The following is a 25,898-nucleotide window of genomic DNA, read 5'->3' as shown; positions in this document are numbered from 1 at the left end:
TGGAGTGTTTGGCTGTCAGGGAGCCAGGATACACACATCTCTCTTTCTCTATGTCTCACACACACACACACACACACACACACACACACACACACACACACACACACACACACACACACAATTCTCAACATTCCTCCAAAAATACTCTGGCATGGTCTTAGCTCAAAAACAGCCATATTTGACTACAGCGCAGATGCCAATTCACATTTTTAGTTTATTCTTGTCAACTAACAATATATAGATAATTTCAGATAAGCTGAAATAGAAACAGAAAAACAAACAACCACAGGGTTGAGGAGCATGCTTCTTGTTTGAAAAACATTTCCCTGTTACATTAGGGTAGCTTAGCTGTTTTGTTTTTTTGTTTGGAATCATTTTAACTTGGACTAATAATACTAACACTATCTGCATGGCTAGCTACCTCTACAGGTAAGTAAGACCATGTTTTAAGATAGCCATCTCTGTGATTCCTGCCTTCACCCCAATACACTGGAGGTAAATGGAATGTTGGTTGTGATGCTCACAGCATTGAAAAATTACATTTAGGAAATTCAGCAAGGGCATCTCTTTTCAAAAAGAGATGCTCTTGCATCTCACTACTACTCTGTATAATCCACAGAACATGCTGTCAACAATATATATATATATATATATATATATATATATATATATATATATATATATATATATATATATATTGTTTGTATATTTGTATATAGTTTGTACATATATTATTTAGTTATCGAAAATATAGTGAAATGACGTTATTGTGCTGGACTCTCTGGAACAACTGCAAGATGTCTGAATCTCTGCTCTAAAGTTCACCTTTGAGGAGCCTTTGGGACTGATAGCAAAGACAGGCTTTGCAGACTCTTCCTCCTTCTGTTTCTTCTTCTCTGCAGCCTCAGCCCTCCTCTTCTCTATCTCCTCCTTCATCCTCTTCCTTTCCTCCTGTTATGAAAACCACAATTTGCTGTCCACTTTTGTCACAACAAAAGAAATTCTTTCTATCATTCCGTCTGATCCTTGATAAAAAGCCACATGGCCAAATCAAACCAAAGTAAAATGATGCTTAACACCTATATCACAATGTGGAATATTTCACGGATATAGTTAATCCCTGAATGTAAAATGATTTACCTGTTCTTTGGCTTTCTTGTCCTCCAGCTCCTGTTTCTTCTGCTTCTCCTCCTCCTCCATGACCTTCTTCCTCTCCTCTCTCTTTCTCTTCAGCTCCTCCAGCTCGGCCTCTGCGTCCTGCTGCTTCTGCTTCATCTTCTCAAAATCCTCGCTTTCTGCATCATTCCGCCGACGCTTCAGCTCCTGCAGTTTACGCTCGGCCTCCTGTCGCTCCACGTCGTCTGCCTTGGAGGAGGGAACATTGTCCCTGCACACAAACACACACAATTGATTAAATGATCAAAACACACGTATACAAACTCACGCAATCCTCAGAATATACTAATGAGTTAAAATGATAACTTTACCTTGATGTCTTCTCTGTTTTCTTGAGTTTATTCTCAAAGAGCCCTACGTTCTGTTTGGCTGGTTCATTCTAGCAAAAGGGGGAAAAGTTAAACTACCAAATACTCTTTCTACTCAAATCTTTGAAACGAATATATATATATATACACAGTCATGTGAAAAAATTAGGTCACCCATGCTAAAGTGGACTAAAAAGAGGAATACAAAAATCATCTTTTGCAAATTGATCTTAATGCCTTAATTAAAAAAATGAGGAAAAATCCAATCTTTAAGGACACCAATTTTCTTTGAATAATAAATGAATAATGTATCGTAAATAAATAAATGTTCTTCCTTAAAATACAGGGGGCATAAGTAAGTACACCCCTTTGTTAAATTCCCATAGAGGCAAGCAGATTTTTATTTTTAAAGGCCAGTTATTTCATGGATCTAGGATACTATGCATCCTGATAAAGTTCCCTTGGCCTTTGGAATTAAAATAGCCCCCCCACATCATCACATACCCTTCACCATACCTAGAGATTGGCATGGGGTACTTTCCATAAAATCATCTCTCAGTGCAAATCAAACCAGCTATTAGGCTAACTGAAATAAAACCATGATGATTTTTTTATTCCTCTTTTTAGTCAACTTTAGCATGGGTGTCCTAATTTTTTCACATGACTGTATATATATATATACTGTATAGAGAGCGAGGGAGAGAGAGAGAGAGAGAGAGAGAGAGAAAGAGAGAACATACTTTACCTTTTCCTTAAAGCCAAATCTCTTTGGCTTCTCCTCCTTTACACGAAAGACAGAAATGGAAGAAAATAATTTTAAAAGAAAATAGCAGGCTTAGTCAAAACACATAATGTGGAAAACCCCACAAAACATCCATCAAACAATCTGTGCAATCACAGGCCGGGTAGTGAATGCAACGCAAATGTAAACTGAAGACACACACATCATACTGTGTCATCCTCGATAACACCGCCTCTTTCATCCATGTGGCAAACAAAATGCTGTGCCTGCTCAGTGATCTGTGACCACACCGCAAAACCATATATCATACAGTAAATATCTGAAAAGCGAACACAGCCTGGATAAATCAGATGTGGTCTCCCAGAGTGACTTATTCTGAATTCTAATTTGTGTTTTCTGTAGTCTGTAGTTACTTTACAAATGGGGACATTGCAGGACATTAATACTTTTCATTTGACTTTTCCAAGTTTTTAAAGTGTCAGTTACAGTATAAAAGAAATCTCATCAATACCTCCTCTTTTTTCTTCTTCTCTTCCATCTCTCTCTTTTTGCGCTTGTCCTCTTCCTCTTTTTTCTTCTTCTCTTCAGCCTCCTTTTTCTGTTTTTCCTCCTCTTCTTTCTTCCTCTTCTCTTCCAACTCTTTCTTCGTCTGCTTTTCTTCCTCCTCCTTCTTCTTTTTCTCCTCCTGCTCTTTTCTGCGTTTTTCTTCCTCTTCTTTCTTCTTCTTTAGCTCCAGCTCCTTTTTTCGTTTGTCCTCCTCCTCTTTCTTTTGTCTCTCTTCCATCTCCCTTTTCTGTTTATCCTCCTCTTGTTTTTTCATTTTTTCCTCCTTCTCCTTTTTCTGTTTTTCTTCTTCCTCTTTTCTCAGCCTCTCTTCAATTTCCTTTTGTTGTTTTTCCTCCTCTGCCCTATTCTTCCTTTCCTCCTCCTCCTTTAGCTGCCTTTCTTCTTCCTCTTTCTTGAGCTTTTCCTCCATTTCCCTTTTTTGCCTTTCTTCCTCTTCTATCCTCAGCTTTCTTTCCATTTCTTTCTGCTGCCTTGCCTCTTCCTCTTTCCTTTTCTTTTCATCTTCCTCCTTGTCAGCATCAGGAACAACTTCCTCTTCAGCATCTTTCTTTCCTAAATCAGACTGCTCAACCTCTTCTTCTTTAGCTGCAGCCTTGTCCTCAATCTCCTCCTATTGAATAAAGTTTTGTGTCAATTCATGCACGCATATCAATAAACTTAAGTTACCAGAAAGCTAAGATAAGAGACCATACCTCATTTCTTGTGCTCAAGGCTCTTGATTCCTCAACAGATTCCTGTCAAGAGATGAAAAACCTGAGCTACTACAGAATAATCTCACTCCAAACACTCTAAAATCTTCAGACATCTTTCATTTTACCTTGTCCTCTTCCTCTTTTCTCCAGGAGCTGGTACCATTGTCCGCCACCTCCTCTTCAGCTGGTTTCTCCTCCTTTTCCTCTGTATGTCGCTGTCTGCCGCTGCTGTTGGATGACTGCTCTTCAAGTGTTCTGTCTGTGCCGTTGGTTATGCTGACGGTGGGGTCAAACTCCTTTTGTCTCTCCATTGCTTCCATCATTCTCCTCTGCCGGCGCTCCTCCCTCTTGGCCAGGCGCTCCAGCAGAGCCTGGTCGTCATCTGCACCTTCAGCACCGGTCGTAGTGGACGACTCAGTCCCACTGTGAGCACATGGAATTCACTTGTTCATGAGAGCAGTGGAGCGTGAAAGTCAAGTCTAATCCAATTTGAATCTCCAAATCCCCATTAAAAATTAATTTAATGGGGATATAATAATTTAAAGATTTTTTTTTAGGACTTTATTTGCATAGGACAGTTCAGACTTGAAAGGGGAGAGAGAGGGGGAATGACATGCAGCAAAGGGCCGCAGGTCGAAGTTGAATCCGCGGCCGCTGCGTCGAGGAGTAAACCTCTATATATTGGCGGCCGCTCTACCAGGTGAACTAACCAGGCACCTCCAAATCCCCCTTTTAATTAAATGTTTTGTTTTGTTCAAAAGTGTGATGGACCCACATCGAGTGAATGGCCCATTTCAGAATAATGTATATTATTGGATTATAATTATTAATGTGTTCATCCCTGTAATGTTGCAGCTGCTAAAGGTGGAGCTAATTTTAATTACTTTATAAACAGCTGGGTAGTTTAATCTATAATAATATATCTTCATTCATTAGTTGATTATATTCTGTAATCTAAATATGCAAAGTAACTAAAGTTATTTAATAAATGTAGTGGAGTAGTATAATATTTTTCATCTGAGATGTAGTGGAGAAGTATAAAATAACATAAAATTGAAATATTCAAGTAAAGTGCAAGTGCCTCAAAAGTGTGCCTAGTACAATACTTGAGTAAATGTACTTTGTATATAATACTTTGTATTTTCCACCACTGCCGATAAGCAGCAAAAAATATTTTTTATGGATTGATTGGTGCTTGTATAGCCTTGCTAACTAGCAACACTGTTGCTAATGTAACTGCAGCAGATCTGTTGTCAGTTGCTGACCTTTAATTGACAGCAAAATATCAATGGCATGGTTTACATTTAATGTTTGACAAGACAGCAGCCACAGTAGCCACACTAAACTTTTTGGATCTTACTCTGTACTGTAAATCCTACAGACAACAGGCTCTTGGTCCTGAACATACCTGAGGATAATGAAGTACTGGGAGCAGCAATCCACCCAGCTCAGTGGCAACACATCTCTACTGTCCAACAAATGACATCAACTCTTTTTTATTTTGCTTTGTCCTACAGCTGTTTAGAAGGAACAAAATCCCAGGTGGGAGGTTTCCGTTTCTCTGTAAATCTTGCCTCTTGTTTTCCTGGTTTGTCCCACTACACAGTTTTATACACTTTGTCCCTCGTCTGCTTTCTACCCAGAGACCTCGTCTACATTGCACCTGTTAGTGTCGATCACATCAGTGGTTCCAGACTCGTCTGAGTCCCTCATCTTCTTCCTCTCCTCCCTCGCTCGTCTCCTCTGCTCCCGAGCTTCCTCATCCTCATCATCGTTGGTGTAACCCATCCTGAAATATCCCACATACAGATGCATAGTACATTTACTATGTTTGTGTTTTTACCCCAAAATGAGAAATTCCACTATGGGTTACTGAAGTTAAGCCATCACTTATTGTTTTGTTATAGTTATATATTTATTGTGTTTTTGAGGGCATAACAATTAGTGGTAGTTAATACTGACTAATGCATTTCAAGTAGCAATATGGATATCTCATAGAATAAACGGCAAATGTAACTCTCCAGTATTTGCATTCATGACACATGATTTAATTTCATTAGAGAATCAGCCACATTAGTATTTGAGCATGACCTTAGTGTGGGCATGAGATGTGATTAGTTAATTCATTTTAAGGATTTGTAGAGGCCTGAAGAGCTGAAAGTATCTATGATTTCACAAGAAAAAACTAATAAATAGAGAAAAATCTAAACATATACACATTATTTTGAGTAAGGGAAGTATCTGATGACCCCTCACATTTAGATTGTGAACCACTGATATAAACCGCACTGTCTCAAGATGACCTCATAAGACATGGTGGAGTTGGGGTATGACACAACGGGAGAAGGCTAAGAAATGTCATATTGAAGAAATGGAGAGCTTTCCAAAAGAATGATCCCTCTTTGCCTTTATTAATGTAAGAAACACATTTAATCAGAGACGGAGACAATGCTGGCAAGAAAAAGGATGAAAAAAGAAGAAGATAAAGAGAAAAAGATGAGGACAAAATCACCAACATGAGCCATACAAATCTTTACCCTCCTGTCCTTCTCTTTCAATCCTCCTCATCTCGGTCACATCCTGCCATTGACCTTCATCCAGCTGTGAGTACACGCACAGTGAGACTTCTGAGCATCTTCCCAAGCATTACCAGGCTTTATGAGGCACGAAGAGTACTTGAAATGGCCCATTGATAGAGCATGGGTATTATTTCCCTTTGCTCTTCCTGAATCCGCAACATAATGATTTACAGATGTTGAGAACAGATGAAGAGGAAGACGTGATGGTAACAAAAAGAGTCCTTTCTGTCTTTAAAACCGAAACAAAGCAGGCAAAAATCCAACAAATCCTGAGGCAAAGGTCTTTGGCATGGCAATCACTGAGGAGTAATTCAATTACATATTACTCCACCCACAGCTAGGCCTGCTGTGAGAGTGCTGTCAAAATGTTGCTGTTACATTTCCATACGAGCAACCCAAGGCCATGAAACATAATAAATGAAGGGACATATGATGAGAGCTTCTTGGCTAACAAGATACTAAAAACTACTGTCAGTCTGAAGTGTTCAGAGTGGGCTATCTCTTGCTGAAATCAAAATGGCAGTCGAAACATGCCAGTGTCTGCAGCATTTCCTCAGGCTGCAGAGAGGAGCTGAGGGCAGGCTGGGTTGGCATTGCTGGCAGAGCATGGCTGCAGGACTGTGAGAAAAATAGCTAGGAACCACTTTTTTCCACTGGGGCTCTGATAGGACATCTGATTTGACAGCACCTGACTTCTGAATTTAGCAAAAAAAAGCAAAACTGAGGAGGTTCTTTTTATGGATTTTTAACAAATCCAATGAAAAGACCAAAACCAATAATGTTAGGCCCGCTGCCTCTAGGTAGCTTCTCTGTTCTCTCCCCGGAATCAGGTGTCCAGTTGCCTCTCATCTGCCACAATCAACCCCTGCTTCATATATGTTTATATATGCTTCACTCTGCGTCAGATTGTAGATGATACTGCCACAGTTAGTCTCGCTCCAGACAAAACCGTTGCCTGCTAGTTTAGCCTACTTGTATGTTTGCCAATTCTGATTCTGTTTTTTGTGCCTCCAGCTGCCATTGTAATCTGATTACTGCTAACGCTCCACTCCTGCCAGACACCCAACCGGAACCACCACCACTGGACGCTGCCACAAGCCTGTTAACCTGCCTCTCTCTGACGGACCCGCCACTTCTCGGAATTCCCCTGACCGGCTTCCCCCCCTTGGAAACCTGGACTTACTGTTACTTGAGTACTTTCAATAAAACCTGTTTAATTCACACTCCTGGTTCTGCGTCTGTCTGCATTTGGGTTCTGATTATCATTCACACGTAATAAATAATGTGTTAGTCCGTCTCTCAATACTTTCCGAGATCCCAAAAACTTTCTGACATCCCAACCCTGTCTGTGTCAGCCACAAGCCCCCAAAAAGGTCATGCATATATAGTCTTGTTTTAAAAAAAAGGCTAAATGATTTGCTAAAACTGCTTTTAGCAAACAAACAGAAAAACATCCATGTGTTGGGGACTATTTTCAGCTGTAGATTAGTACACATTTGGTGCTCTAGTGAAGGAACATCTCAACCAGTGCAAGGATGTGGCTCATTAATGTGGTTTACAATGGAGGTCTATGGCACAGAGGAAGAAGATATATCAGGCTTTGGTTACACAGACAATACTCTGGACAAAAAGCAAGTTAATGAATGAGGGTTGGTAAATAGAAATGACACTTTCATATCAACATGATCCAACTTTATATTTTCCAAATGGTTTCCATGTCTCTTTTCTGAAGTGTAAAAACCAATGAATTGGTTGCTAAGTGGTTCAGACCTAAAACAATCTAATAAAATGAATGCTTGCTTTTGATTAATCTTGAGAGTTTAGTTTCTGTAGGCTCTGATAATCAAAATTCATCCCAATGTTTGTCCGTATTTTAAGGCTTAGCCCACACAAACAGGTATTTTTTCTATTGCCCTTTCAGCCACATGCAAACTGCATTTTAAGTCACTGAAAACTCCAAGGTGATTTTCAGTAACTTAATTTACTAAGGCACGGAGGCATTCAAATGCGTTACGGAGCAATCGATGCGCCATTGCAGCCAGGTAGACTTCTGTTAATCACTTTTTTCAGGCTTGGCCAACATTGCTTTAGGATTAGGGTTATATTGCTGCCTGTAAGCATGAGCAGAGATTTCTTGTGTGGACGGGATTTTTTTAGAAGGAAGAAAGGAAAAACCCCATTTTCAAAAATACCCGTGTACATGTGGACTTGGCCTAAGTCGCTCTGTAATCAAGCAGCAGCTGGCGGCTACAGGTGTCAGCAATTGTGTTGATTACTCAGTTTGTTTCCACTTTACCTGGGGTCATGACATTACATGAGGTCTCCATGTATTTCCTGTCCTGTGCAAAAATAGCTTAAGCTTAAGTTATATGGGCAACTTTGAAAGATGTTCCAGTTTGAGTTTCCCCCATGTACCTGCGTTCTTATGGTGTTATGAGATACTATCCACAGATTCAAACCTGCAACTTTACGACCACCGGAGTGGATGGCAGAAATAAATCTTTAACGGTATTGTAATATTTTTTAGGAGCACAAAGAGAGAGGGATGAAGATGACCTAGAGACTAATCAGACTAATCCAAACAGCAGCACAGCCGACGGGATGAGTGAAAAAGGCGGTGGAGATCATTAAGCTATCATCGCCTGAGCACCGTCCAAGTCCTGTCTGCTTTAGGCCACATCCACACGTACCAAAACGATCTTTCCCCCCCTCGTCTTCCCTGGCATCGTGTCAAGAATATTTGCGTCCAAACGGATCCATTTGTAAATGACTCAACACGCTACTTCATATTCCAGGCCTACAGGTGGCGCTGTTTCTGCTACAGAAATTCACCAAAAACGGAGAAGAAGAGGTGGAACATAAAGCTTGCACGCTGTATACAAACAGACAGTAGAAGAAGAAACCAAACACGAGAAAAAGACAACAAAAATGGCTCAATATCTTCTCCAGCAGGAACACAAGCATGTAGTCCGCCATTGTTGTTGTTATGAGACGTCGTCGCGGGATAAGAGGTCGAAGGCTAGAGGTTTGCTAGAGGGGTGTGGCGATGACATCATCGATACGCAAGTATGCGGCTTCGCTGTCCAAACAAAGCCACAAGGGCGGCGTTTTCGAATTTTTTCACCTTGGGAACAGGTTTCAAAAAATGCGTCTTCAGGCAGTGCGTCTACATCAAAAAGCGTTTCCGTGTGGATGGCCCCTTACTCTGCTGCTCCATGTGGAGACACTCGGGCACTCACAAATCCTTCATACAGAAATGCAAACACCCAAAGACAAACAGTAAACTTTTATCACTGAGCATCTGTCTTCAAGAGTTTGCATGATAAGAGGAGAAACATCTTGAGTATTCTGAAACATGAAACACCTCTAAAATGGTTAATTGCCCTACAGTTTGTTTAAAACCAGATAACTGTTTTTTTCTACTAGATTAAACCACACAGCAATGTATAAATGGAATTTCCCTGTGAGCATGTGGTGTCTGTCATGTGGGGGGGGTTGTTAGCTCCTGCTTATCAAATATGGTGTATACTGAAAATGTATCAGATTTGAGTTGTGACTCAGACAGTCAAACACTGAAAAAACTAACGAGGCTTCAATTTAAGATGGTGTGGTGTATGATGTCCTTAAATAGCATTCGTACAATTGCCTTCACTTTTGTTTCCCACTAGATTTTGTTTGCGTGTTAAGGCCCATAAATGCGTGCTTGTGTATGTGTTCTTTTGCACATTTGTTTATATATTCTTAGATGGTTCACTCACTTGTCAGCGTCGAGGCGCATCTGCTCTCTCCTCTGCCTCCTCAGCTCCATGCGGCGGTCAAAGTCATCGTCCATGATGCCCAAAAGATTCTCCTCACTTTCTAAAGACACAATTGTGATATCAAATCATGAGTGCTAAATTCAGTACACCCCAGTCAATCACTCAGTTGGTTTATCTTGGATTGCATACAATTTCACAGGGCGAAACACATGTTTGGAAAAAAATTCCGATTGCTGCAGTATATGGGGAATTTTTTAGTACAATGGGATCTTTCAACCAGACAAATCTCATTTCATCATCATGGTAATTTCACAGCTATGTGAAGTTACAAACCCTCACAGCGACAAACAAAAACATGCTAAAAAAAGCAATTCAAAAATGAGCTCCAAATCAGTAACACATCAAAGTTTAGGGGACCACCCAAGACAGCTTCATAACATAAAAACTACAGTGCCAGTTGGTTTACAATACCTTAGCAGTAGCTCAAGTTTAGTCCATGGACAGCGGTGTCTCCCCTCTCTTCGTATATCAACCTCTACAGTCTGGTTTATATCTCAGCCCTTCTGCAGCACAAAGAATTCCTGTTTGTTCTCTCAGCGACTTTAACTACCAGAAAAGGCAAAGCCTGCCTCTCTGCTCTCCTCTCTCTCTCTTTCTCAGCCTCTCTCCTCCTCCTCAACCTGACTCCTGCTCTCTCCCTCTGTTTCACTTTCCCCTCCCTGATCTCTGACTTCGGACTCCGTTTTGTTTGGTTTGTCTTGTTTAATCCTGCTTTCTGTCTGACGTGCTGCCGCTTTGTTAGCCACCAAATGTGAAATCCATCCTGACTGATCTTAAATCAACCGATAAACCAATTAACCTGTCAATACAGTCTTTGCTCGAAACCACTGGGCAATGAAGTAAAAATCTTTTGATTTTATTTGGCTTTACTAATAATACATATATGCATATATTCCTCTTGTTTTGAATTGTGCCAGTAAACCAGTCTAACTGAAGATTTAGATATCTTTTAGGCGGCATCTCTAGCATTGAGCATTTTTACTCAAACCCATTGGCCAGATTCCCATGCACATCTTACCAAGATTTTTACATTTTAGTAAGCAGGAGCAGATTTATGCCCTGACCTCGCTTTTTACTCAATGTTATTCTATTTTTACTGTAGCACAAACATGCTCCATATAAGGAAATCAGAATAAAAGCCTGATTGTATCTGTGTTTTCCACCAAACATTTATAAAACTGAATGCTCAATAATAATATAATTAACAATAATCTACAGTCTGTTTAATTGGCAGAATTTCAGACAACAGAGGGAATCTGTGTATAAGTCTTAGTCTTAGAAATATACCAAAACTGGTTATTATTTGTTCTCTCTTGCAAACATGTTTTCTTGATCAATAAGTACTTCCTGTTCAAACTAAGCATAAACAAACTATCTAACCTCCTTTCCTGAATGGAGATGGAGGCCCATATATTCACTGGGCTACCCAATTTACAAGACAGCTTTATTTGAATTGTAGATGCTGGGCAGACAAGATAGCACCAGTCATTAATCATAATAATCAGTGAACCCTTAACTCCCTCTACTCTTGTTTAGTGGAGGACTAAACTCCATGACAACCCTCTGACATCAGACATGATGAAGTGTGCATGTGAAATTCAGAAATAGATAAAACGTTAATTCTAGTATAAGGCTGCCAAAGTACAAGTCTGTTTCTACTACGAGTCTACAATTCAGTGTGCGTCTACACTAATCAATGTACAACCTAAAGCCTCTAATTAGGGTATAGTAAATCTATATTTTTGCCTGCACTGGTAGGAGGTCATTACCGCAAAGCGTAGTCACTGATGACCATAACATACTGTGTCAAATGACTATCTGTAAAACTCCTTTTGGCTATATAGCAAGAAATAAGATGCATAATCTTAAGTGTTCATAGATCAAATATTAAATAAGTTGAGCGTATAGATGTACAGTAGATGCCATATCAACTTCTTGGGCTGAAGAATTAACCAGATGATTCAACTTAAAGGTTTGAGAAGTGTTGTGTTAACACCTTTAGCCTTGACAATTCCAAACCATTAAAACCTTTTATCAAATGATCTTTTTTCTTGACCACCTTCTTTAAGGTAAGAAAGTCTACCAGTAACTCCAGCCAACATATACAGTGCATAGGAACTCTGAAGTGTGGTTTCAGAAAGTTAAGCAATTCTGTCCCACTCAGAGGAGGAAGGAAAATGAAACATTTTAGTAAATCTGATGAAAATCAATCTCAAGTATTCCTTTTTTTACACTCTTAATTATAATATCCCAAATGGTAACAGTTTAGGAGAGGATATCAGTTTTGGATTGTGAAAAACAAATACCTGCTGCAATGCAGTCCATCAAACACAAACAGTACATACAATGGATGCATTTCTTCTATTTTATCTCTGCATGCAGTGATGACTTAAGATCATTTGCATAGTTTAATTATTTCACTGGATGTGTATTATGTTTTTTGAAGAACAATTGCTGATCAAACTAAACTACATTTTCTTTTACATACTGTATAAAGAAATCAAATGTCCAACCAACTTCCGCTTAACATATGCCAACAGCCATTATGGTTGTAATTGATAATGTTTCAAAGTTACAGAATGTAGCTTTGCCCAACTATTACAAATAGAAAACTAGCAATTCAATTGAATTTCAATTTTATTTGTAAGGGACAATGTGCAATTAAAACATAAATGTAACCATTTGATGCATTGCACCATAGTTAGCCTTAGGCTAATTTACATCTGTAGTCCCACAGGAAGCACAAATACAACATTTTAAAAATCAAACATTGCTCAATAAGTAAAAAACAAGTAACAAATAGCAGTATATTACATTTCGTATCACAGGTACACACACACACGCTTGCACCACATGATCAAGGGGTGCAGCGGTATGCACAGCACACAACACAACTCCCCCATTCACACACACACACACACACACACACACACACACACACGCACACGCACACGCACACACCATCAGGCCCGCTGGAGAGAAGAGTGAGACTAAAAGTTGTGAGGAGTGATTAACTAACTCTTTGTACAACTTCAGATTTCCATGTGAAATATGAACTCAAATGTGTTTTAAGGCCTAAACTACAGTATATCCGCTACTGTAAATCTACTGCATCCATACTGAACCAAGCTTGGCTGGCTATCAATTTCACATCTACTGTTTTGCCATCTGGGTGAACAGGAGGAGCTGTTGTTTTTAAGAGCCATCTGCTGCAGGGCAACACAATTAATGGATGGGTCATCCTGATCCATAAAACATTAGCCCAGCTTTTAGTCAGGCTTTGATATTTTATGTTGGTGGTGAAGGAAAAACACCTACATTCAACACACACACACACACACACACACACACACACACACACACACACACACACACACACACACACACACACACACACACACACACACACACACACACACACACACGAACCCAGGCAAGCACACACACACACACACACACACACACACACACACCTTTGACATTTGAGAACATGCTAAAAGAAAATGATACAGGGAAAATGTCTGGCCTGCTTCACGAGCAAACCACACATCCATCTTCTTCTATAACAACATACTAAAGAATGCTGGGAATTGAGATTAAGTTAATTCACAGAGCCAAACTTTATTCCCTTTTTTTATCATCTGTGTTTTCTCTTCTCACTCTGATTCGACATGCGTGCAATACGTTTATGTCCCAAGCACTTTAGCACAGCTAGTGTTATTATTCATGATCCTATGAGGTTATGGAACACTTTACATTGTCATGAAAAGGGTCACTTCAGTATCATCCCTTTATTTAGTTATCTGTATCTTCAGATCTGAAGTGGAGCCCACCAAAAGTGAGCAGTCGGTCATCAGATTATTTTTTACAATGGCCGACACCATATACAGGCACAAAGACTTACAAACAGAATGGGCCAAAAGAAGCCCTTTTCTAAAACATCCACTACATGGGTTACAAGACAGTTCGGAGCTTGCCTGGAAGAGGAGGACACTGTTGTAGAAATCACTTCCCTGGAAAACAGGAAAATGATTAATTAAAACCCAAATATCTTACTTTTGTAAAAAACATTTGAAGAGGTGGTTGTTGCTAGTCTATAAAACACAATAACCTACAGAGTCCAGAAATGAAGAGCTTAAAAAAACTAGGAGAAAGAAAATGGACTGTTCATTTGTCTGTTCACCGTTTCGGTCCAGACTGATTCATCTCAACAACTAGGCTATTAGTTGCCTGGCATTGCCAGACTGATTTGCAAATGCAGAGCAAATGAAACATGAGCTTGCAGATTCATCTGGTTTCCAGGCATGGCTATTAGATGGATTGCTGTGAAAGTTGGTGCAGATATTCATGTTGCCCAGAGGATCAATCATAATACTGTTGGTGATCCCCTGACTTTTTATCTAGCACCACCACAATTTTCACTTATCCAGTGAAATATCTTAACATAATACTGTATATTAGATTGATTGGGACAAATCATTGTTAATGGACATTTATGATTAGCTAATGATATTCCCATCAGCCTCAGCTATACTTTGTGTCAAGTGCTGATTAGGAACATGCTAACATGTTAAACTAAGATGGTGCACATGGTAAACATACCTGCTAAACATCAGCACGTTAGCATTGTCATTATGAGCGTGTCAGCATGCTGAAGTTAGCATTTAGCTCCAGCGTTCACATAAAGACATATGCATATCATAATGACCACAGCAGTTGATTTTGTTACTGTTTTTAGCATTGTCATCATCACCATCGTCTTCATGAGCAACTTCAGTTGTGTAGTCAGGTGTTTCATCACCACCCACATTTCTTATGAAAGCATTTCACATTTAAGGTTCTGCTTTTCATCTCTAATCTATGGAATATAATTCCTCACACGGTCAAACACCAGACAAACTGTTATCCACCACTCCCTCACAGCTCTTCTTATATGGGACCAATTAAGCTTCTGGGGATGACAAAGGCTGTTCTGTTTCAGTGCATTATGGACTCCATGGAGCAGTAGACAAGGACTGACTGACCTGCAGGCTAACACAGACCTGTCAGAGTCGAGATCCAGGCCTGTTTGGAGTTCTGCATTTCTAAAGTTGAATAACTCAACGCTCTGGCAGCTATATGAATGCCTTTCTATCCCCCACTTGGTTAAAAAATGTGCGCGCACGCACACACACACACACACACACACACACACACACACACACACACACACACACACACACACACACACACACACACACACTTAGTACAGATACTCACTTTAATATAACTTGTCCCATCAGTCACCAGACAGGTTATTTGTATTGATTAGAGGTGTGTTGTTGGCGGTAAATTAGTCATGCTCTATCAATGAAATAATACAAATGTGAAAACATAGTCCCCATTAGATGAAAGCATTAATCATATTATATTATATGTGGACAGCATCTTATAGGTTGTTATATTATTTCTGTCATGAATTGGAATCAAGTTCACAAATCATTTCCACATGACGGATGCCCCAGGACAATTTCTAAGAATATATCTGTAACTGATTTGTCTCATCTGGGTAAGCTCTCCCTTCTGATGCGATCAGCTGGTGCAGCACCTTTTTTCTTTATACCTCTGCAGGGTCACTCTGCTCTCATGCAACTGGAAACTCGTCATTGGCTTACCAATGGCCAAGTGCTGCCCCTAACACTCACCAGACACTGCTCATGAATATTCATATAGATGTTTGCAACAAATCAACTGTCACAAGACGAGAACGGACGTGACAACTAAACAAGTCTGGCTTTCTGCTGGCTGCATCTGACCGCCTGGCACGGATGTGAAATGTAGACTGTGTCATTCTGTCAAATGTCACACAACATTTCAGTAATTCACAGCTAGATATCCAGAGCAAGATTTAGCTAGAGGTTCACATGAAACTATGACACATAATGGCTTTTAAATGAATAGATTGACCACTGGGAAATGCACTTGTTCATTTTTTTGAAAAGAGTCAGATTAGAGGCAACTAGCCTACTCTCCGGTGTGTGAGTTAGCTGTGGAGCTAGAGCCATGAGTCAATAAACTTAGCTTAGCTTAATTTAGCTTAGTTTAGCTTAGCATAAAGACTGGATGCAAGGGTAACAGCTAGCCTGGTTCTGCCCAAAGTTTAACAAATGTGCCTTCCAATACAATACAATATGTAGTCTAGGCTAACACGTAAAACACATACACATGGTTTACATTTTTGTTAGTTTACAAATTAAGCAAAATATAAAATGAATTGTTGATTAGTGTAGTAGTTTATGAGTGTGGCTAGTTGTTTGCCCCACCAAATCTTTATGCACACTCACAGACATGGGACATGGGAGTGGTATCAATCCGGAAAGAAAGCCAAGAGTTAAATAACTTATTTCCCAAAATGTTCAACTGTTCCTTCAATAGACACAATTGCTGGCATTAAAGTAGCCGTTATGTTACATGACTGTCTCTCTTACCCCATCCAGGCAATGCTGTTATCTTCATAGTTCCTATATATACACGCATAAGCAAGATATAGCACATATAAAACCTGATAACTGCAATAAAGCTACAGCAAGTAGACAGAGAGTATTCCGAGCCAGCAAGAGGACACTTTAACATCCACAAATCAGCTGTAGCTGTTAAAAAGAAAATGTTTTCTAAACCTGACATTCTCCTTGATCTGTGTGTATTTCATCTACAAACACTTCTTGCTTAAGTCATTTCACATGGAGATTAGACTGTAATTATGTTCAGGAGCAATAATGCAGAGCTGGCCACAGCTGCAAAGTGGAAAAAAAGCAGGTTTAAGGGAGTCTACTAAAAGCATGCAGTTTTCTGGCATAATTAGGGAAAAAACACTTAATATATGATGTGTTATATGATGTGATATCTATAATTTGAAAGAATAAATACAGTTCATACTTAATACTGGAGGCATGGATTTATGAACCAGACTTTCAGTATACTGATTGAAGTTAACTAGGTGACCTATCAAATGTGATTAATGGATACGGCTCTAAGAAAGAAACAGTTTTCTTTTGGAAGTATTTAATGCCAAAAGAAAATCACAGTAAGCCCACATTTAAGTCCTTTGTTTCTGAAGCCAACTAGGATTTAGCCTGAGAATTCCTCAAGTGGTCCACTGAAGGTTATAATAAGTAAATAAAACATTAGTGCTCGGTATGCAATACAAAAATTAAAAGCCTTTCACTAAAAGCCCCATAATTACATCAATTGCATGGTACTTCGTTGTGTCTTTATTCATCTTAGCATTATGTACACACCATGTGCTATTTGTATATTGTCTGGCTTTGAAATTACTGGCTTGATGATGGTGTCTTTACAGAGTGTTTTTCATTGTATTAATCAGACAACAAAAGGAGGCAGAGGAACGTGTTCTGTTAAAGACTAATTGTAAAAAGTTTCTAATGCATGATTTACATTTGGTCACAGTAAAGTCACAGTAGGCCTCTTAAATCAGGAAATGTTCAGGAAAGACATGCAGGCAGCTGGATCTTAGTAACTGTAAAGCTCTCTCTCTTTCTCTCTCTCTCTCTCTCTCTCTTGAAATAATTCCAATGGAATTTGCGGATGTAACAATAAGGAAACCAGAAAATCTAAAATGTGCTGCTGGCTCACCAGTTTAACTGACATTGTTACGTCCACCATTTGTGGCATCTTTTATCTACTGTGCTTCCCAATACCCATGTTGTAGCCTTATCTGTCTTTTACTAAAGCTAACTATAAAATATTTCTGTGCTCAGTTTACTGCTAACCAAGCTAGCTATTTAACTAGCTGTATAAGGCTAAAGCTACTTAAGTCAATTCACTGTTGGGCTAACTGTCATGTATTTTACTCGTATTACTTTTTACTCTTGTGGACTTTATGTGTAGCTTAACCATATTAATTGTATAACGTACTTTCTTGCTGAGGGTTAGCTAGATAAGAAGATTGATACCACTCTAATGTTTGTATGCTAAATATGAAACTACTGCCAGCAGCCTGCTAATTTAGTTAGGCAACAATGACTGGAAATGAGTGGAAATAGCCTGGCTCTGTTAAATGGTTTAAAAAAAACACCTACCAACACGTCAAAATACATTGTATCTTGTTTGTTGAATCAGTAGAAAAATCAAAGTGTAAAAAACACATATTGCAATATTACAGGAGGTTATGTGCCAGACTATAACGTTTCAGTGCAGTAACTTCCTGGAGCCTCTACTTGTTGCAGGCAAACAGATCCTGACCAAGAAATAGTCTGGCACATAATCCCCTGTAACAGTAACAGTCAATATGTTGTTTTTTTACACTTTTTGACAATACAACTAATTTTGACAGTTTATACTTGGAGATCCATCATCATCAATCACTATCATTGAATTTGTTTCACTATCAATTGCTTCCAGTAAAGACTTTCAAAGGCCAACAGCTGTATTGGGATTGTCTAGCTGGCTAAATAGCCGTGCACCTACATAGTAGGTACATAGTGAGAGTAAACATGGCATATAATACTTGTTTCATCAAGTACATCCTTTGACATTTTAAGTTATTATACTAGTTAGTTGTAAGGTTGGTAATACAATTATGAATCTAATAAAGAGATTCAGCTGTTGCTCTCATTGTTTTTTCTCATTTGCACAGAATAACAGCATCATCTAAATATACAAAATATACATGTAGGTCCTCCTCAGACAACTCTACAGCCTAAAATCAGACACGGTTCTTGTTAAAAGATAAACAAAGTGCTTCAATACACTTATAGATAAACAGTTGCCTGAGAGGCGTTTGCAATCAATCAAGAAGCTGCAGCAGCTTAGTCCACATGACCAAACATGGTATGAAAAAGTCCCAGACCAGGATACAAATTCCACACTGTTTACAAGTCACAACATACTGTAGTGGTGACCTTCTCTGCTGCTCATTAAAATATTTGTGTGCAGTTTGGTTAAAAAGGAGAGTGAGTTGTTTTGTGGTCAATAACCACTGACTGGTAAAGTGAAGATTTGGAAGCATCTTATCATCTCTACGCAAAGAGGCTAAACAGCTAATCTTCAGCTCTCCACTCAGTGCTCTGCAGCTCAGCTTTGTTTTATTAAGCAAAAAGACACAATACATCCATCATTAGCTGACAGGTATACCTTAAAAAAGTGGAAGGTTGCTTGCTTGCTATATTTTGTTCATGATAACAACTTAAGAGTCTGAGTCAATGTTGAAACTGGAATAAAATATGTCTGGTGACACAAGAGGCTAAATTCATTCAAATTCAAAACTGAGATTGAGTTTCCTCCTCAACCGGGGAGTCAATGGAAATAGATGCAGCTATGTGCACTCCCTGTTCTGCATCCCATAAACTGAGATGGTGTACTCTACCTCCTTTTAAGGAAGTACACAGGCAGTGTTAGTTGTAGTGTCCCAGCTTGACAAGGTGCTAGGCCATGTACAGTGAGCATGGTTTACTCTAGAAAATACCTGCTGCTATACAAACTGGCAATCCAAGAATAACTTATTTCCATTGTGATTACTAATAATTACCTTTCCATAATGCTGCTGGGAGACAGAAAGTATGACTAGAAGGCAGATTGCCATTGTTACTGTCAATAAAAGGAAACTCACTATTGCTGTTAGAAACTTTGTTACATTTTATATTAGTTGTTTTTAGTTTAACACAGAGAATAGGAACAGCTGGACAATTAAACAAAATAATCCGACTTCTAAATCATTCTAGTTTTGAGGTGAGGAATGTTATTTCTCCTTACAACTGCATAGACTGCATAGACTTGACGCCATTAATGTCAGAGCCACTAAACACTCACCTCTACCCCTCCTGTAATTTGCTCATGTGGAAAACCATTTCCTCTCCTATTTAGAGTGACCCACCTGTACAACTAGAGAGCAGACAGCATTCCCTCTCTGTTAAATCTCAACAGTTTTAAGCTACAGTACAAAGACTCATTTGTGCTCATACAAAAACATTAGCAGCTGAATCTCCCATGTATCCGTTTCTCTTTTGGCAAATTGAATTCACAAACTTTTAACGACGCCTTTTATAGTCTAACCGTTTAAAAAGGCCTCGGTGCTCTTGTTCACAGGACAGCTCACATTTACAGGCACCATGCAGATAAGGGTGTTTTGATCAAGTTCATTTAATAAAAGGGAACATTTAAACATGCCATTACATACAAATCTGTGGACTCTTCTTCTTTGTCTTGTATTGTAAGGATGTGTTACATGTATGCTTGAAATCAAATCTGTCATAAATAACTTTTACACATCATGCACAAATGTTTCACTGTACGAATACAGCTGTTTTCACTCTCATGATGCAAAACTGAAATCGGATTTCAAATAACCAAGAAGGGGAGAGGATTCTCTCGGAACCCAAACCTACTTCCAGTCCCCAAAGAGTCTGTGGTCATAAACTCACACACTCCAACACCATGTAGTTGTAGCCTTTATCTTCAATACCATCTAAGGAATAGGAGTCTGACTTGGCATGTCCACCACGGCAAACAGCTTTTCCACAACCAGACGTCTGCACAATGTATGAGTGACAGAAACCTTAGTCAAATTATAGTATTCGCTGCTGTGTTGGACACAACAGATACAAGCCTCAAGGACACAGATTTGCAGAGGCATAAGCCAACAAAATGCACGTTTCAGCTTACAATTACTTTACCCAGGTCCAACCTGCCTAATATAATTTTGTGTATGCAACTTGGATGCAGTGCCTACCAATTCTAATCCTTCTGCAGAAAAATACTAACTGATACAAGCTTTATTTTTTTCATCTTCCCAAGAATTTCTTGAGGAGTTAACTGGAATCCACTGAAAGGAATTCATTATTGCATTAAATCAAGTCCAGTAACATGTTATGTATATTCAAATGTTTTGATAAAAGAGTTATATCCAAAGTACAATTAAATTTCCCTCATGGGACAGTATTTTTGGTAAAACATACAACGTCTACAGTAAAGAAGTGATTGCTGAGTTGTCAGTATTTATAGATTTTGTTCAGAGAATTAACATTTTCATGTCATTTTTCCAGCTGTTACTGTGCCTGAGGATGACCCTTCTCAAGCCAGAGCACACATTTGTACAAAAAAGGGGGGAGACATTTCAAGATCCTCTCCAGTCCTTTTAACATCTGTTCTTTTTGCTTATTCTCTGCTTCTTCGCCAATATTTTCTAAAGTGAGAGTCATGGTACATATATGAATAATTCACTTGCAATTTTTCAAAAGCATAGGTCTAATTTGAGGCAGGTGTATCCAGATGTAAAATATGTTTTACTAGGAGGATTAGAGGAGTGTGGAATCTATTTAACCTAAATTGTGTCAACAAGTAAGTTATAGTCTGTTAAATTAAGAGCATGTGTTCCTAATCTAAACCAGCTGGTTAGGTTTAAGACTTGTTAACGAGCCGTACACCTGCAGTACCTCGGCATGACATCAAGTGATGTATGGAGACCAACACAACTTTAGCAGTCATACAGTAAGTGCCAGTAATTATCTGCTCAACTCTGATTACAAATCTCTAATTGTTCTATAGAGGTCACTCTAAATACAAAAAATAGCATCCCTCTTTATCTGCATTAACTTAAGTTATGAGATAGCATCCACATCATCATCATCATCATCATCATCATCATCAAACTTACCAGACCGACAGACCAAAGTGACTGTTCCTGCAGGAATCAGCAGAGGAGAGCAACCAGAGGTTTATAAGCACAGCATGCAGTGTACATGCTCCGCCTGCTCAAGCTGCAACTCAGTGATGCTCACACAGGGCTGTGTGTGTGTGTGTGTGTGTGTGTGTGTGTGTGTGTGCGCGTGTGCGTGCACAGTTTAACTTTAGGGTTGTATTTAGATTGCAATGCTAGTTCATACACTGTTAATTATTTCTGAGATGAATAAACTCTTGGTAAGATCAAACTAATGTAGGTTATATTAGGATATGGAAAGTATGTCTGAGAAAATTACAAACTTTGTTAGGATGGTTTCTTTTCTACATGATTTGGCACTAATAAATCCCTATGTGTAATGCATGTGTGAGTTTTCTGAATGATTAATAAAATGTCCTAAAAATATATATATTTTATAATTTTCAAAGTAATTCATGAACAAGCTAAAGTCATCTTACATTCATTCTTTTGCTGGTTGTGAATGCAGATTTGGTAAGAAATGTAAAATGACAAGTTTTCTTCAGATGCCTGACTGAAATGACATGCCTGGAATGATGCACATCTGCAGTACAAAATGCATTGCCCACTGTGACCCACACAGTATGATGTCTACCAGGATACATAGTATCATTGCTGGGAATAAGAATCATGTTAATCATCGTGTCCATTTTAGAGTGTTTCCATCCAATTAGAGGGTTTCTTCCTGGCTCAGCCCCACTGGTTTGGCCAAATTACAGCAATGGTTGGGAAATGAGGAGCCACCCCTCTGGATCCATCTGTGGTAGCCAAACAGACTCAGTTGTTTATTGTTTCCAGTGGGTTTAAAGCGACCAGAATCAAAATTGCAGGCATATCTGTACTTCCCAAACAGCATTGTTGTTTGTTTTCTAATTTGTTTCTGTTGCTCCATCACACAGTTTATAACTGTCAGTGTGACATCTGACTCTCCTCCCTGTTGCGAAATGATCTACTGTCTGATAAATTGAAGCTTAAAATTGACACAAAACACAGAGATAGAAAAGAATATTTTAGGAAAATTGTAATTCCCTTTTATTTCATCATGCAGACTCATTATGTAAAGGTGTGAACAGCAGGGAAGACATTAAATCACTTACATAAAATTACAAATATATCATTGTTTTCTCCTCTTTAGCATCTACAAATGCATTTTCTTATCTCTTTCCCCCTGTTGACCTAACAGAGCAGCGTACAAAATAATAGTGGCAGAGAAACATAAGACAAAAATGATGCACAGTACAGTACACCTACAAACAAGAGACACAATACAACATACAGTACAATGAAGTAGCCTGTGCCACACACAGTAGTAACACATATGAAGTAAGATAGTGCTGGTATAAGACATAATGTGCAGACTCAAGAGTGGTTTGTAACATTTTTACACACGTTATTAACATTACATAAGCAACATGAAATTACACGCATGTATGATAATTTAGAATTTAAAATGAAAAACAATAGCGCTTGTTTTAACTTTTTCATATTTACCCAAAAAAAAAAATAGTATTTACCACTCACAGTTGTTACATTTAATTAGGAAGGGGGTTAATTAAAAAGAATCCTCATAAAATCCCCCAAAAAGTGCAAAGCATAAACCAGTTATAATATCAAATAGCCACAGTGTTTTCAACTCAAACATTTGTCAGAGTAAATGTGCTGTTTAACCTCATAAAAAACTTCAGCTGTCTTGCTTACTCTTACTGAGTAGGCAATAAGTATGAGTAACTCATATGCGTGGGACAGTAGAGGATTTCAGTGGTTTTGCATATTTACAGCATTTCTGTGGCTCACAATTATCCCATTCTTGGAATGAGTTAAGATTTGTTAACGGAGTGCTTTTATTCTTAAATAAAATCAACACAAGACCTGTAGCTGAATTTGAGCACTACGTTAATAATGAAGGCACATGTTTAGATGCAAGGTAATATTCCTAAAGCTTATCAATGTAACAGAAAAGCATCTTTTAGATAGGAGTGATTTTTTTCCTTCTGTCTAGATATAATGCACTTCAAGATTTTTCAGCTTCACCACATTACTATTAATCTGCAAGGTAGAGTCAATTAGTGAATAAATAACCACTTTAGGGTCACCATACAGGCATAAGTAGGGACAGTTAGCTTAAAAATCAGTGCTTACACATAATACAACCACATAGCGCCAAAATATTTTATATATATATAATATTTCGAGTACAGTACTTCCTCCTGCTCAGACCAGTCTGACCTGTGACACTCTGTATCCAGGTCAGGCCACTATTACACATACAGCAACTTCAAACCCATCCTTTAAATCTTATTAACAACAATTTGTTATTGTTATTGTCTGATGTTATATATTATTCTTTTCAAGTCTTCTCAAGAGTTTTCACTGTACATGTACCTAATAAAAGTACGCACAGGCAACCAGAACAGAGTTATGTTAAGTCTTACAGCCATTTTAGTGGATTCAAGTTGATGGTTTGGCTTTTCCCTGGTCCTCCACCTTTCTAATTGCTGCCTGAATCTTCGCCTGGTCTCCCAAGAGCTTTCGAGGTTTCACAGGCTTGAGGTTTTCATCCAGCTCAAGCAGCACAGGTATACCTGTGGGTAAAGTCACACTGGCAATATCCTTATCAGATATACCTGTTGAAATAAGGACAGTAATATTAAGATCACACTAGACAAATGTGCCACAATCAGGCTTTAAAACTAACATGCATGAACGCTGTAATGAAATCCTGTTTAATATTAAGTAACAGTCAATACGTGTTAAGTTAAGGAGAGTGTCCTGTGGCACAAGAAGCCTCCAAAGGTTATGAATGTGATAAAATGTCAGCATGGACTTAATAGCCACAGCCGAATGTAACATAAACTCACTGGCCTTTTTACACAAGTTCAACTTTCCATTTGTGGAACTGAAACATGTCCTTCCTAATTCAATGACTGACAACTAGAAACTGCAGCCTGTAGAGTCCAGAAACTGTTGCTGAATTCAACTAAATGCATTCACTGCACAATCACAAATGCTGAGAGAGCACTGTTTATATAGCTTGGGTCAGTTCAGTTGCATACCTTCCAGGTATTTCAGCAGAGCCCTGCAGCTGTTTCCATGAGCACTAATCAGCACAGTCCTGCCTTTCCTTATCTCTGGCACCACAGTGCTCCCCCAGTATGGCAGCAGTCTGTCCAACACCTCCTTTAGGCTTTCTGCTCGGGGAAGGTTCTCCTTTGGCACGTCACAAGTGGTGTATCTGCGGTCGTTGTAGATTTCCAGGAAGTATGGGTGGGATTCATCAATCGGAGGTGGAGTGATATCATAGCTCCTTCTCCACAACTTCACCTTTTCCTCTCCATGTTGTAGAGCCATCTCCGCCCGGTTAAGGCCAATCAGGGAACCATAGTGGCGCTCGTTCAGTCTCCAGGACTTGACCACGGGGACCCACTCCTGACCCATAGCCTCCAGCACCAGCCACGCTGTCTGGATGGAGCGGCTGAGTATGGAGGTGAATACTAAATCGAACTTGTAGCCCTGCTCCTTCAGGAGCCTACCACAGTCCTGGGCCTCCTTCACCCCATCATCACTTAGCTTCTGGTCAACCCAGCTACAGAAACGGTTCTCTTTGTTCCAGGCCCCCTCCCCATGCCTCAGTAGAAAGAGTTTGTACTTGGACATCCGAAGCACCAGCAGCAGAAACCTGCACACGTTCAGCAGAAATGAATAATAAAGTTATGCAGTTAGTTAAAACTAAAGTGAAACTATATTATTTTAATACCATTAATCTTCAGCTTACAGTGTATTGCCTCACTTAGTCACAGGTCTGTGTGTCTGATTTGAGATCAGGAGCAGTTAACGTTAGAGGCAGTGCCAGTTAAAGGTTAGAGGTTGTCTTAAAAGAGTGACAGGCAGACAGCTACAGCAATTGCCCTTTTTAAACTAGCTTTATTCATAGGCTAGACACAAGAAAATGATAGATTACGTTAGCTAACTACTATGCCAATATTTAATTGGAAGCTGCTGCAGAGCTTATTAGCAAGCCTGAGAGGATGGATAAACGTGTTGCTATGCAAATGGGCATTAGTACAGTATATATCATGGCCGCTCAAACCGAGGTAGACAAGACCAACGTATAAAAAAAAGAGTAACGTCATTCCAAAATGATCAAAATAGTGTGAACATTTCGTCTTACCTTGTTTGTGTTTTAAATCCGGCCTAAGAGTGGCTAGTTCAGTCGTAAACGTTAACAGTATTAGTGCCCGGATGGTAGGGGAAGACTCATGAATATTCATTAGGGAACCCATCCCTGAATGGCTAGTACTCGTTGCCTGCTCTGGTTGGGTTGGTT

General features: G+C 39.1%; 2 protein-coding genes across 9 annotated transcripts in view; both read right to left on the bottom strand.

The window, feature by feature from the left end:
• The window catches only part of cald1b (caldesmon 1b), a 29,570-nt gene extending 7,972 nt beyond the window's left edge, over positions 1 to 21,598 (bottom strand). For 4 of the 8 annotated variants that reach the window (XR_013502397.1, XR_013502398.1, XM_078257351.1 and 1 more), the window contains exons 1-10: positions 10,294 to 10,481; positions 9,823 to 9,922; positions 5,149 to 5,274; positions 3,611 to 3,908; positions 3,486 to 3,527; positions 2,738 to 3,403; positions 2,230 to 2,265; positions 1,488 to 1,555; positions 1,141 to 1,387; positions 826 to 951 (exon numbers count right to left, since the gene is read on the bottom strand). Coding sequence is in view for 6 of the 8 variants with exons in the window: in XM_078257351.1 (XP_078113477.1) it covers positions 826 to 951; positions 1,141 to 1,387; positions 1,488 to 1,555; positions 2,230 to 2,265; positions 2,738 to 3,403; positions 3,486 to 3,527; positions 3,611 to 3,908; positions 5,149 to 5,274; positions 9,823 to 9,896 (1,683 nt within the window). In the remaining 2 variants the exon portion in view is untranslated. Of the gene's footprint in view, positions 1 to 825; positions 952 to 1,140; positions 1,388 to 1,487; positions 1,556 to 2,229; positions 2,266 to 2,737; positions 3,404 to 3,485; positions 3,528 to 3,610; positions 3,909 to 5,148; positions 5,275 to 9,822; positions 9,923 to 10,293; positions 10,483 to 21,532 lie in introns of those variants that run through there. The other 4 variants (XM_078257354.1, XM_078257353.1, XM_078257352.1 and 1 more) reach the window with 4 other exon arrangements.
• Positions 21,599 to 23,576: 1,978 nt separating this feature from the next.
• bpgm (2,3-bisphosphoglycerate mutase) lies at positions 23,577 to 25,831 on the bottom strand. Its single transcript, XM_078257350.1, has 3 exons — positions 25,743 to 25,831; positions 24,628 to 25,250; positions 23,577 to 24,198 (listed from the first exon to the last, which is right to left on the bottom strand). The coding sequence occupies exons 2-3, from the start codon at positions 25,226 to 25,228 to the stop codon at positions 24,023 to 24,025; spliced, it is 777 nt and encodes a 258-aa protein (XP_078113476.1). The 5' UTR covers positions 25,229 to 25,250; positions 25,743 to 25,831; the 3' UTR covers positions 23,577 to 24,022.
• Positions 25,832 to 25,898: the final 67 nt, after the last annotated feature.

The sequence above is a fragment of the Sander vitreus genome, chromosome 8 (assembly GCF_031162955.1).
Source record: "Sander vitreus isolate 19-12246 chromosome 8, sanVit1, whole genome shotgun sequence".
Taxonomy (NCBI): domain Eukaryota; kingdom Metazoa; phylum Chordata; class Actinopteri; order Perciformes; family Percidae; genus Sander; species Sander vitreus.
The sequence above is the reverse complement of the archived record's forward strand: the minus strand, read 5'-3'. Positions and strand labels throughout refer to the sequence as shown.

What these genes read in the sequence shown, in the direction of transcription:
- bpgm (XM_078257350.1), bottom strand. Translation starts at nt 25,228, where the DNA reads ATGTCCAAGTACAAACTCTTTCTACTGAGGCATGGGGAGGGGGCCTGG. An exon ending in TCTGCTGAAATACCTGGAAG is followed by an intron (nt 24,199 to 24,627) that starts GTATGCAACTGA and finishes TTATTTCAACAG; the next exon opens with GTATATCTGATAAGGATATT.